The sequence below is a fragment of the Malaclemys terrapin genome, chromosome 5 (genome assembly GCF_027887155.1).
Source record: "Malaclemys terrapin pileata isolate rMalTer1 chromosome 5, rMalTer1.hap1, whole genome shotgun sequence".
Classification (NCBI taxonomy): domain Eukaryota; kingdom Metazoa; phylum Chordata; order Testudines; family Emydidae; genus Malaclemys; species Malaclemys terrapin.
In genome coordinates this window covers 107,932,690-107,946,290 of record NC_071509.1, presented here as the reverse complement: position 1 = coordinate 107,946,290, position 13,601 = coordinate 107,932,690, and the positions used below count along the sequence as shown (strand labels likewise).

General features: G+C 63.8%; 1 protein-coding gene across 1 annotated transcript in view; it reads right to left on the bottom strand.

Annotated features, from left to right (window-relative positions):
• Positions 1–13,601, bottom strand: part of TNXB (tenascin XB) — a 72,650-nt gene that overhangs the window by 5,707 nt on the left and 53,342 nt on the right. Inside the window, exons 22-33 of the mRNA XM_054030594.1 lie at positions 12,873–13,160; positions 11,774–12,064; positions 10,278–10,565; positions 9,172–9,465; positions 7,859–8,152; positions 5,389–5,682; positions 4,586–4,873; positions 3,697–4,011; positions 2,521–2,838; positions 1,745–1,867; positions 939–1,082; positions 73–192 (exon numbers count right to left, since the gene is read on the bottom strand). Of these exons, the coding sequence (XP_053886569.1) occupies positions 73–192; positions 939–1,082; positions 1,745–1,867; positions 2,521–2,838; positions 3,697–4,011; positions 4,586–4,873; positions 5,389–5,682; positions 7,859–8,152; positions 9,172–9,465; positions 10,278–10,565; positions 11,774–12,064; positions 12,873–13,160 (3,057 nt within the window). The remainder of the gene's footprint in view (positions 1–72; positions 193–938; positions 1,083–1,744; positions 1,868–2,520; positions 2,839–3,696; positions 4,012–4,585; positions 4,874–5,388; positions 5,683–7,858; positions 8,153–9,171; positions 9,466–10,277; positions 10,566–11,773; positions 12,065–12,872; positions 13,161–13,601) is intronic.

The window sequence follows — 13,601 nt, the reverse complement described above, 5'->3', positions numbered from 1 at the left end:
CCCAGGGACCCGGGTGCCAGGGGCGGAGCCACCCGCCGGGGGAGGGGAGTGACACCCTGCCCCCGCACTCACCCTGGGGGGGCCCGTAGCTCAGCTCGTAGCTCTGGACGGGGGCCCGGGGCGGGCGCCAGCGCAGCAGGGCCGAGGTGTCGGCGACGTTGACGGCGCGCAGGTCCGAGGGGCCGTCGGGGACTGCGGAGAGAGTGCAGCGCGTCAGGGAGAGCAGCCCCCGCGAAGGGGACCCAGGCGTCCGGACGGCGGGGGGGGGGGGAGGGAGGGGATCCAGGCATCTAGGGGAGTGGCAAGGGGACAGGACCCAGAGATCCTGGTGGCAGGATGTGGCACTGGCCCTGCATGGGAAGGGATGGGACCCAGGTGTCCGGCGCTGGGGCAGGGGAGGGGACCCGTGGCGGGCAAGGGACCCAGGTGTCTGGCTGGTGGCCCTGGGACAGGGGATGGGACCCAGGCGTCTGGTGCTGGCCCCGGGGCAGGGGAGGGGACCCAGGTTTCCGGCCGGTGGCCCTGGGGCAGGGGAGGGGACCCAGGCATCCAGCTGGTGGCCCCTGGGCAAGTGAGGGGACCCAGGTTTCCGGCCGGTGGCCCCGGGGCAGGAGAGGGGACCCAGGCATCCGGCCAGTGGCCCCGGGGCAGGAGAGGGGACCCAGACATCCAGCTGGTGGCCCCAGGGCAAGTGAGGGGACCCAGGTTTCCGGCCGGACGCCCTGGGGCAGGGGAGGGGACCCAGGCATCCGGCCAGTGGCCCTGAGACAGGGGAGGGGACCCAGGCATCCAGCTGGTGGCCCCAAGGCAAGTGAGGGGACCCAGGTTTCCGGCCGGAGGCCCCGGGGCAGGGGAGGGGACCCAGGCATCCAGCCAGTGGCCCGGAGACAGGGGAGGGGACCCGGGGCAGGGAGGGGACCCAGGCGTCCAGCCCTTACCCGTGGTGACGTAGCCCACCAGCGGCTCGCTCTCCTCGAAGCCCCGCACGGCCATGACGCTCACCTCGTAGCTGGCCCCGGGGATCAGCCCCTCGAGCGTCGTCTGCAGCCGGGTGCCCTCAACCATGGTGCTCTGCGGCTCCCCTGGGGCGACAGTGGGTCAGGATGCGCTGGGGGCGGGGCCACGTGTCAGGGGCGGGGCCAGGGGAACTGTGCTGCAGGGGGTGGGGCCAGGGCACAGGGCCAGTAGGGGTCGCTGTTCTGCAGGCAGTTCTGGGGGGGGGCTCTGGGGGTCTGTAGGGGGCATTTTGGGTGCTCAGTGCGGGGTGCTATGGGGGGGGCCACAGTGCTGCAGGGGCCAGCGTGGGGCGCTGTGGGGGGTCGGTTTGGGGCGCTGTGGGGGGCAGCAGCAGGCACTGTGGGGGGTCGGTTTGGGGCATTGGGGGGGAGCAGGGGGCACTGTGGGGGACAGTGAGAGGTGCTGTGGGGGGTCAGATGGGGGACAGCAGAGGGTGCTGTGCGGGGCCAGTGAGGGACTCTGTGGGGGGTCGGTTTGAGGTGCTGTGGGGGGCAGCGAGAGGCGCTGTGGGGGGTCGGTTTGGGGCATTGGGGGGAGCAGGGGGCACTGTGGGGGACAGTGAGAGGTGCTGTGGGGGGTCAGATGGGGGACAGCAGAGGGTGCTGTGCGGGGCCAGTGAGGGACTCTGTGGGGGGTCGGTTTGAGGTGCTGTGGGGGGCAGCGAGAGGCGCTGTGGGGGGTTGGTTTGGGGCATTGGGGGGAGCAGGGGGCGCTGTGGGGCACTTACCCCCGTGACGCAGCTGGAAGGACACCTTGTAGCGGTCGACGCGGGTGGACGGGGCCCCCCAGGTCACCCCCACCGAGGTCTCACGGACGTCGCTGAAGCGCAGGTCCCGGGGGCTCTCCAGCTCTGGGGAGACATGGGGGTCAAGGGGGACCCATGGGCCCTCAGCCGGAGCCAGCCGGGGGGCCCTTCCCAGCGTGGCCACTGGGGGGCAGCACCAGCCTGCGGATCCCCGTCCCCCTTTCAGCTGGGGGGGGGTTGAGACCCACCGGGGCACCCCATCACCCCCCGAGCATTCATCCAGCCGCCTGACCCTCCCTCCATCCTTCCATCCGTCCTGTCCCTTCCCCCTCCCCGCTCTGTGGCTCTGGCCTCCTGGCCTGGGAGAGGCCTTGGGCCCACCCAGCTGCCCAATTCCCCCCCCCCCCGGCCCCTCTCACCAGGGATGGGGCGCTGGGCTGCGGGGACAGGCTGGGGGCAGCCGGGCTCGGGGCCACAGAGAGGGGGCAGCAGGGGGCACTGGGACGAGGGGGCAGGCTGGGGGCAGCAGGGGGCACTGGGCTGCGGGGACAGGCTGGGGGCAGCAGGGGGCACTGGGACGAGGGGGCAGGCTGGGGGCAGCAGGGGACGCTGGGACGAGGGGGCAGGCTGGGGGCAGCAGGGGGCACTGGGACGCGGGGACAGGCTGGGGGCAGCAGGGGACGCTGGGCTGCAGGGACGAGGGGGTCAGCCGGGCTCTGTGCCCCAGCGGGCCCCGCCCAGCCCAGCGGGGGCCGTACCGAGGCTGCTGGTCCGCGCGGCCCCGTGGACGTTGGCCGTCTCCTCGCCCCGCCGCAGGCCGTACACCACCAGGCCGTATTCGGTGCCGGGCCGCAGCCCCCGCAGCACGGACGAACGCTGGGCCCCCGGCACTGGCACCTCCTGGGTGGGCGCCGGCCCCAGCCCGGGCCCCCGGCCCGCGGCCCGGTACCGGATGAGGAAGGTGTCGAAGTCGCCCTCGGGCGCGTCCCAGCGCAGCCGCAGGGAGGTGGGTGTCACCTCGGAGACGAGCAGCTGGTCCAGCCGGGCGGGCGTCACGCTGGAGGCTTCCGGGAAGGCTGCGGGGGCAGGAGGGGGGTCAGGCTCCCGCAAGGGCAGGACGGGGTTAATTGTCCCTGGGGGAGATGGCGTGGTGGGGCCAGGCAAGAAGGGGTTAATTCTATCCCGTCATGGACCTGGTCGGAAGCCAGGCACTGACCTGGGGCCCTGGGAGCAGGTTAGTTAATTTTGTCCCATGGGGCTCTGGCGCAGAGTGGAAAGGATTAACTGCCGGGGGGACGGACCGACGGAGGGGGGACAGGAATCGGGGGTCAGGAGCAGGGGGCACAGGGGTGAGGCCCAGCAGAGAAGGGCCTGTCCCCACAGCTCGTCAGTGGCGCAATGGGATCGTTAGCCACGTGTTACAGGTGGGGAAACTGAGGCATGGGGTGGGTATTGTGCTTCTTGCATGGTCACCCGGAAGGTCAGAGGCGGAGCCAGGGAGAGAACCCAGGAGTCCTGGCTCCCAGCCCCCCCTGCTCTAATCCACCAGCCCCCACTCCCCTCCCAGCACCAGGGAGAGAACCCAGGAGTCCTGGCTCCCAGTCCCCCCATCTCTAACCCACCAGCCCCCACTCCCCTCCCAGCGCCAGGGAGAGAACCCAGGAGTTCTGGCTCCCAGCCCCCCCGCTCTAACCCACCAGCCCCCACTCCCCTCCCAGCGCCAGGGAGAGAACCCAGGAGTCCTGGCTCCCAGCCTCCCCGCTCTAACCCACCAGCCCCCACTCCCCTCCCAGAGCTGGGGACAGAACCCAGGAGTCCGGGCTCCCAGCTGGGCTGCGGAGGGAAGACCTGCGGAAGGAAGGGGGCTGGTAGAATCCAGCCGGGTGCCCCCAGGCTGTCGAGGGGCCCTGGCCGGCCGGCCCCCCGGCGCTGACCTGTGACGACGTCGGTGGAGACGGGGCCGAGGTGCTTGTGGCCGGAGATGCCGTAGAGGTTGAACTGGTACTTGCGGGAGGGCAGCAGGTCGGAGACGACGAGCGTGCGGGATCCCCCATCCACGGGCAGCGCCTGGGGTTTGCCATCCGCGTCCCGGTACTGGAGGAGGAAGGAGTCGAAGGCCCCGTCCTGGATGGTCCAGGAGAGGCGCACGGAGTCTTTGGTGACCTCGGAGGTTGAGAGCTCCCCCAGCTTGGGCTGCGTGGCACCTTCCTCCTCCTCCTCCTCCTCCTCGTCTTCCTCCTCCGGCCGGCCTGGGGAGAGGGGAGCGGCTCAGACCCGGCCCGGACCCCACGTCTCCAGACCCCGCCCCGTTCTGAATCGGGACGAAAGCTGCCAAACGTTGGTAAATGCCCCAAGGGCCAGGCTCTTTGCAGGTGGCTTGGCTGCTGCTGGGACGCGCCAGACCCCACCGGCTCTGGGGCCGTGGCGCCGGCAGGAGGGTGGATCAGAGCCAATCGCGGCCGGCGGCATGGAGCAGGGAGGGGAATTAGCCGGCCGGACAATCCCGATAGGCCAGGCCGGACTCTCCGTCCCTGGCTCACGTGAAACCCACCCGGGCTGTTTCCGGAAGAGCTCGCGCTGGGCCAGGGCGAGGGCCAGCGCTACGCGGCTCAGACCGGGATCCCGGGTCCCTTCGCCGAGCCCGGTTCCCGGCCAGCGCCTCGAGAGGCGAATCGGCATCTTCCCGACGCAAAGCGCGTCCCTCGGCCCCTGCCCCTGCCCCACGAGGCACAGAGACGGAGAGAAGGGGGCGATTCTATTCCATCATGCACCTGCCGAGGGGGGGACGGCGGGAGGAGAGAGGGGGAATTCCCCAGCGCTGACCTGTGACGGCGTCGGTGGAGACGGGGCCAAGGCGCTTGCGGCCGGAGATGCCGTAGAGGTTGAACTTGTATCTGCGGGACGGGGCCAGGTTGGTGACGGTGAAGGTGCGGGATCCCCCGTCCACGGGCAGCACCTGGGGGTTGCCGTCCGCATCCCGGTACTGGAGGATGAAGGAGTCGAAGGTCCCCTCCTCCACGGACCAGGACAGGTCGAGGGAGTCGTGGGTGCTGTCGGAGGCCGAGAGCGGCCCCAGGCGGAGCTGTATCCTGGGTCCCTCATCCCTCGGCGCTGCGGTTGGAACAGAGGGGGAGGGTTAAGGGTGAGGTAACCGCATGTGGGGCAAACAGAGACAGCTTCCCCCACTGCCGAGCGATGGGCTCAGGCTCTCTGCAAACTCAGGCAGTGTCATCTTTGAGGTCCAGGGCAAGTGGCCCCTCAAGTGACTGATGGAGACAAGATCCCTCGGATGTGGCCTCTGGTGCCATGATTGCACCAAGCAAAGTGATGTGGAAGAGGGTGGCTGGGAGTGAAGGAACGTGGAAGGGGCCCTGGCAGAGGAGGGGCCAGACAGAGGAGCGGTGGGAAGAGAGGAGGAGTGAAAAAAAGAAAAGAAGGGGCAAAGGGATACAAGGAGGGAAGGAAGAAGGATCCCGGAGGAGGAAACGCTGCGCAGGGCTGGGAGAAGCAGGGGTGTGGGAAGGCAGGGGCAAAGCAAAGCACTGGGGGGCGGGGGGTCCTGGGAAAGACTTGGTGGAGGAAGGAGGCAGGCATTGGATGAGACCCTCCCCCCGGCAGCTGCTGACCTGTGACGGCGTCGGTGGAGACGGGGCCGAGGCGCTTGCGGCCGGAGATGCCGTAGAGGTTGAACTTGTATCTGCGGGACGGGGCCAGGTTGGTTACGGTGACTGTGCGGGATCCCCCGCCCATGGGCAGCGCCTGGGGTTTGCCCTCTGCGTCCTTGTACTGGAGAAGGAAGGAGTCGAAGGTCCCCTCCTCCACGGTCCAGGAGAGCTGGGTGGAGTCGTGGGTGATGTCAGAGGCCGAGAGCTCCCCCAGGCTGGGATGGGTGGCGGGTTCCTCCTTCTGCAGCGCTGCGGCTGGAACAGAGAGAGGGGGGTGAAGAACACGGCCGGGGTGGCGGGCAGCTCGCCGGGTCCTTGGGGGGCAGGTAATTCCTAGCCAGAGGGGATCTGCAGAGAGGAATAGTGGGGGGGGGGGTAGAGAGCCCCAGGGACTGGCCCCAGGACAGTGACGGATCCTGCTGCCAGGAAGGAGAGCTGGGGACAGACAGACGGACGGGGCATGTCTGCAAAGAGGATCCCACATTCCCAGGTTCCCACGGCCCCCCTGCCTCCGTGGAGTGGTTGGCCCAGAGCAACAAACCTCAGTGAGAGCTGAGCTGAGACGGGAGGAGAGGGGGGAAGGAAGAACAAACGAGAGAGAAAGAGAAGGGGGTGAACCAAAGCCTCCAACGTCAATGGAAAGATCTCCAGTGACACACATCCAGCCCCAGAAACACCCAAACCACCATTTTCATACGCTCCCCGCGGCCATCCATCACCCATGGCCAGCCACATCCATCTATCCAGGCATCCATGACCTTACCCAGCATAGCCCTTGTACCTCCCCCTGCAAAAGGGTTCCCAGACACACACACGTCTGCCATGCATCCCCCCAAACACCCATCCAGTTCCGTAAACTCCATCCATCCCCATCCGCATCCATCCATCTCCTTATCCATCCATCCCCATCCGCATCCGCTCCATCCCCGTCCATCCCCATCCACGTCCGTTCATCTCCTCATTGATCCATCCCCATCCCCATCCATCCATTCCCATCCCCATTCATCCATCTCTCCATCTGCACCCTCCCCATCCGCATCCATCCATCTCATTATCCATCCATCCCCATCCACATCCATCCATCTCTCCATCCGCTCCATCCCCATCCAGATCCATCCATCTCCTTATCCATCCATCCCCATCCCCATCCATCCATGTATCCGTCCGCTCCATCCTCATCCCCATCCCCATCCATCCATCTCCTTATCCATCCATCCCTATCCGCATCCATCCATCTCTCCATCTGCTCCATCCCCGTCCATCCCCATCCACGTCCGTTCATCTCCTCATCCATCCATCTCTCCATCCGCTCCATCCCCATCCATCTCCATCCATCTTCTTATCCATCCATCCCCATCCGCATCCATCCATCCCCATCCGCATCCGCTCCATCTCCGTCCATCCCCATCCACGTCCGTTCATCTCCTCATTCATCCATCCCCATCCCCATCCATCCATTCCCATCCTCATCCATCCATCTCTCCATCCGCTCCATCCCCATCCATCTCCATCCATCTTCTTATCCATCCATCCCCATCCGCATCCATCCATCCCCATCCGCATCCGCTCCATCTCCGTCCATCCCCATCCACGTCCGTTCATCTCCTCATTCATCCATCCCCATCCCCATCCATCCATTCCCATCCCCATTCATCCATCTCTCCATCCGCTCCCTCCCCATCCGCATCCATCCATCTCATTATCCATCCGTCCCCATCCACATCCATCCATCTCTCCATCCGCTCCATCCGCTCCATCCCCATCCAGATCCATCCATCTCCTTATCCATCCATCCCCATCCCCATCCATCCATCTCTCCATCTGTTCCATCCCTGTCCATCCCCATCCACGTCCGTTCATCTCCTCATCCATCCATCTCTCCATCCGCTCCATCCCCATCCAGATCCATCCATCTCCTTATCCATCCATCCCCAAACACATCCATCCATCTTCTTATCCATCCATCCCCATAAGCATCCATTCGTCTCTCCATCCCCATCCCCATCCATCCATGTATCCGTCCGCTCCATCCCCATCCCCATCCCCATCCCCATCCCCATCCCCATCCCCATCCATTCATCTCCTTATCCATCTATCCGCCATCCATCTCCTTCTCCATCCCCATACACAGCCATTAATCAGTCTATCCATCCATGAGATCCCCTCTCTCCCTCCCTCCATCCATCCCCACCGATTTCCATACGCAGACATCCATCTATCTATCTAGTCATGCATTCATCCATGCACCCCATACACATAGATCCATCTCTCTGTCTATCCACCCATCCAAACTCCTCTATCTATAGAATGGCCGGTAGACAGGTCATGGAGGTTGGAGTCTGGGAAGCGCCTGGCGGCTGCTGTCCCAACCCCACTGCAAAGCAAAGGGAGCGGGAGGGGAAGGAGCCAGCACCCCGGGAGCAGCGCTGACCTGTGGTGGCGTCGGTGGAGACGGGGCCGAGGCGCTTGCGGCCGGAGATGCCGTAGAGGTTGAACTTGTATCTGCGGGACGGGGCCAGGTTGGTTACTGTGACTGTGCGGGATCCTCCATCCATGGGCAGCGCCTGGGGTTTGCCCTCCGCGTCCTTGTACTGGAGGATGAAAGAGTCGAAGGTCCCCTCCTCCACGGTCCAGGAGAGGAGGGTGGAGTTGTGGGTCACACCGAAGGCTGAAAGCTTCCCCAGACGTAGCTGCGTCCCGGCTCCCTTGTCCCGCGGTACCGTGGCTGGAACAGAGAGAGGGGCACGGTGTGTGGGAACGCCTGGACAGGCAAATAGAGGCAGCCCCTGCCTGCTGGAGCAACGGGCGCAGGCTCTCTGCAGACCCAGGCAGCGTAGCCCTGGGATCGGAGCAAGAGGGCCACCCCGGTGGGGTGGGACTGATGGAGTAGAGGGCGTAGTGGGAGCAAAGCCCTCCGACACTGAGTTCCTCAGGGAAAGGGGCAGAGACGTGGCTCGTGGAGCAGGGCAGGTGTGCGGGGGGTGGGGAAGGAAGGAGCAATTGGTGGGGTGTGGGAAAGGGAGAAAGAAGTAGCAGGAAAGGGGTGGGAGCAGATTTGTATGACCCTCCCCCTCTCCCTCCCCCTCCCGAGGGGCTTCCCAGCTCCTGGAGCCCCAGACCGAGTCTCTGGGGGCCCTGCCCAATGGACGGCAGCTAACCCCGAGCCCAGCCCCAGGCCTGGTGTGGGGTGGGCACAGAGGGACTGGCCGCCCCTGCTGGGCTCTGGGGAGGCGGCTGCGTGGGGCAGGTGACCTGGACTGGCAGCCCGGGGGCAGGGCCCAGCCAGCGAGGGGACGGGCGGGCGCTACCCTGGGGGGCTCCGGCTCGGGAGCTGCAGACGCAGGTGGGCTCAGGGGTCCCTGCTGTGCCCCACGGAGGGGTTGGTTCTGCTCTGAGACGCCAGGTTCTCAGACGCGGCAACTCCAGCCCCGCGGTGACCAGCGTCCCCTGGAGAGGGCGCCGGCCCGGCCCGGACAAGAGCCAGCGAGCCCCAGGGCCCAGCGAGCCGGGGCCAGGCAGGAGCGGACCCTGCCCCCTGGGGGATTATGGGGGGACCCTGGTTTGAGACAGTCAAAGCCACCAGGCAGCAGCGCCTGCCTCAGGGCCCCCAGCCTGCGGGTGCCAGCGGGGTATGGACGTGCCAGGCGAGTCCGTGAACTGGCTCCATTCTCCACCTGTCCTATGTGTTAACCCGACCACACTGCAAAGCAAAGGGGGTGGGAGGGGAAGGGGAAAGCCACTGACCTGTGACGGCGTCGGTGGAGACGGGGCCGAGGCGCTTGCGGCCGGAGACGCCGTAGAGGTTGAACTTGTATCTGTGGGAGGGGGCCAGGTTGGTTATGTTGACCGTGCGGGATCCCCCGTCCACGGGCAGCTCCTGGGGTTTGCCCTCCGCGTCCTTGTATTGGAGGAGGAAGGAGTCAAAGTCCCCGGTCTGGACGGTCCAGGAGAGCAGGGTGGAGTTGTGGGTGACGTCTGAGGCCGAGAGCTCCCCCAGGCTGGGCTGGGCAGTGGGTACCTCCTTCCGTGGTGCTGGAGCTGGAACAGAGGGTGTGTGTGTGAAGGGGGCGGCTGGAGTCAGGGGTGGGTTGCCGGGTCCTTGGGGAGTGGCTACTAATTCCTAGCCAGAGGGGATCTGCAGAGAGGATTAGCAGGGGAGGGTGCAGGGAGCCCCAGGGACCAGCCCCAGGACACAGCCGGATCCTGCTGCCGGGAAGGAGAGCTGGGGACAGACAGACGGACGGGGCATGTCTGCAAAGAGGATCCCACATTCCCAGTTCCCCGCGGTCACCCCGCCCCGTGGAGAAGTTGGCCCAGAGTGACCGGCACAAACCTCGGTGAGAGTTGAGCTGAGACGGGAGGAGTGAGGGGGAAGGAAGAACAAACGAGAGAGAAAGAGAAGGGGGTGAACCAAACCCTCCAACATCATTGGAAAAATCCCCATTGACACCCATCCAGCCCCAGACACTCCTCCAAACATCCCTCCATCCTCATATGCACCCATTCATCTATCCGTCCATCCATAACTATCCCCTCCATACACATCAATGCCCATAGACAGCCATACCTCTACCTATCCATCCATCCATCCATCCATTCATCCCCACTGATCCCCATTCAGAGCCATCCATCTATCTATTCGTTCATTGATCCATGCACATCGATCCATCTGTCTAGCCACCTATTCAAACTCCTCCACCCCTGGAATGGCCGGTAGACGGGTTGTAGAGGTTGGAATCTGGGAAGCGTCTTCCCAGGAAGGTCCGGGCTGGCAGCTGCTGTCCCCACCCACTGGAAAGCAAAGGAGGTGGGAAGGGAAGGAGATGGCACCCACGGGAGAAGCCGCTGACCTGTGATGGTGTTGGTGGAGATGGGGCTGAGGCGCTTGCGGCCGGAGACACCGTAGAGGTTGAACTTGTATCTGTGGGAGGGGGCCAGGTTGGTTACGTTGACCGTGCGGGATCCCCCGTCCACGGGCAGCTCCTGGGGTTTGCCCTGCGCGTCCTTGTATTGGAGGAGGAAGGAGTCGAAGGTCCCTTCCACGGTCCAGGAGAGCAGGGTGGAGTCGTGGGTGACGTTGGAGGCTGAGAGCTCCCCCAGGCTGGGCTGGGTGGTGGGTTCCTCCTGCGGCACTGCGACTGGAACAGAGAGAGGGGGGTGAAGAGCGTGGCCAGGGTTGGGGCATGTCTGGAAACAGGATCCCACATTCCCGGGTTCCCCACGGACATCCTGCCTCCCTGTCGGGGTCGGCCCATAGTGACGGGCACAAACCTTGGTGAGCGCTGAGCTGAGACGGGAGGAGACGGGGGAACGAAGAACAAACGAGAGAGAAAGAGAAGGAGGTGGATCAAAGCCATGAACGTCAATGGAAAGATCCCCAGTCACACCCATCCAGTCCCAGACACACCCATTCCACCGTCTTCATACACTCCCCCATCCATCGATCACCCATGCACAGCTACATCCATCTATCCAGGCATCCTTGATCTTACCCAGCATAGCCCTTGTACCTGCCCACTGCAAAAGGGTTCCCAGACACGCTCATGTCTGCCATGCATCCCCCCAAACACCCATCCAGTTCCGTAAACTCCATCCATCCCCATCCGCATCCACTCATCTCCTTATCCATCCATCCCCATCCGCATCCATCCATCTCCTTATCCATCCATCCCCATCCGCATCCATCCATCTCCTTATCCATCCATCCCCATCCCCATCCATCCATCTCCTTATCCATCCATCCCCATACACATCCACTCATCTCCTTATCCATCCATCCCCATCCGCATCCATCCATCTACTTATCCATCTGCTCCATCTACTTATCCATCCGCTCCATCCCCATCCCCATCCATTCATCTATCAATCCATTACCATCAATCCATCCATTCCCATCCATACCAGTAGACATCCATGCATCTCCTCATCCATATATTCATCCATTCCTCCCCATAGACATCCCTCCATCCATCCATCCATCAATCCACCCCCACTGACAGCCTTCCATCTACCTATCCATCCATCCATGACCATCCCCATCCATCCATCCCCACTGATCCCTATAGACAGCCATCCATGTAGCTTTTCATTCATTCATTCATTCATCTACCCCATACTCATCTATCTAGTCATTCAATCTGCTTCATCCACTGTCTGTCTGTCAATCCCCCCATACACTTCCATCCACACTCCTCTATCTGTTGAATGGCCGGCAGACAGGTCATGGAGGTTGGGATCTGGGAAGCATCTTCCCAGGAAGGTCCCGGCTGGTGGCTGCTGTCCTCAGCCACTGCAAAGCAAAGGGGGTGGGAGGGGAAGGGGCCGGAATCCCGGAAGCAGCGCTGACCTGTGGTGGCGTCGGTGGAGACGGGGCCGAGGCGCTTGCGGCCGGAGATGCCGTAGAGGTTGAACTTGTATCTGTGGGAGGGGGCCAGGTTGGTTACGATGAACGTGCGGGATCCCCCGTCCACGGGCAGCGACTGGGGCTTGCTCTCCGCGTCCCGGTACTGCAGGAGGAAGGAGTCGAAGGTCCCCTCTGCGGTCCAGGAGAGCAGGGTGGAGTTGTGGGTGACGTCTGAGGCCGAGAGCTCCCCCAGGCTGGGATGGGCAGTGGGTACCTCCTTCCGTGGTGCTGGAGCTGGAACAGAGGGTGTGTGTGTGAAGGGGGCGGCTGGAGTCAGGGGTGGGTTGCCGGGTCCTTGGGGAGTGGCTACTAATTCCTAGCCAGAGGGGATCTGCAGAGAGGATTAGCAGGGGAGGGTGCAGGGAGTCCCAGGGACCAGCCCCAGGACACAGCCGGATCCTGCTGCCGGGAAGGAGAGCTGGGGACAGACAGACGGACGGGGCATGTCTGCAAAGAGGATCCCACATTCCCGGTTCCCCGCAGTCACCCCGCCCCGTGGAGAGGTCGGCCCAGAGTGACCGGCACAAACCTCGGTGAGAGTTGAGCTGAGACGGGAGGAGTGAGGGGGAAGGAAGAACAAACGAGAGAGAAAGAGAAGGGGGTGAAACAAACCCTCCAACATCATTGGAAAAATCCCCATTGACACCCATCCAGCCCCAGACACTCCTCCAAACATCCCGCCATCCTCATATGCACCCATTCATCTATCCGTCCATCCATAACTATCCCCTCCATACACATCAATGCCCATAGACAGCCATACCTCTACCTATCCATCCATCCATCCATTCATCCCCACCGATCCTCCTTCAGAGCCATCCATCTATCTATTCATTCATTGATCCATGCACATCGATCCATCTGTCTAGCCACCCATCCAAACTCCTCCACCCCTGGAATGGCCGGTAGACAGGTTGTAGAGGTTGGAATCTGGGAAGCGTCTTCCCAGGAAGGTCCGGGCTGGCAGCTGCTGTCCCCACCCACTGGAAAGCAAAGGAGGTGGGAAGGGAAGGAGATGGCAACCACGGGAGAAGCCGCTGACCTGTGATGGTGTCGGTGGAGATGGGGCCAAGGCGCTTGCGGCCGGAGACACCGTAGAGGTTGAACTTGTATCTGTGGTAGGGGGCCAGGTTGGTTACGTTGACCGTGCGGGATCCCCCGTCCACGGGCAGCTCCTGGGGTTTGCCCTGCGCGTCCTTGTATTGGAGGAGGAAGGAGTCGAAGGTCCCTTCCACGGTCCAGGAGAGCAGGGTGGAGTCGTGGGTGACGTTGGAGGCTGAGAGCTCCCCCAGGCTGGGCTGGGGGGTGGGTTCCTCCTGCGGCACTGCGACTGGAACAGAGAGATGGGAGTGAAGAGCGTGGCCAGGGTTGGGGCATGTCTGGAAACAGGATCCCACATTCCCGGGTTCCCCACGGACATCCTGCCTCCCTGTCGGGGTCGGCCCATAGTGACGGGCACAAACCTTGGTGAGCGCTGAGCTGAGACGGGAGGAGACGGGGGAACGAAGAACAAACGAGAGAGAAAGAGAAGGAGGTGGATCAAAGCCATGAACGTCAATGGAAAGATCCCCAGTCACACCCATCCAGCCCCAGACACACCCATTCCACCGTCTTCATATGCTCCCCCATCCATCGATCACCCATGCACAGCTACATCCATCTATCCAGGCATCCTTGATCTTATCCAGCATAGCCCTTGTACCTGCCCACTGCAAAAGGGTTCCCAGACATGCTCAGGTCTGCCATGCATCCCCCCAAACACCCATCCAGT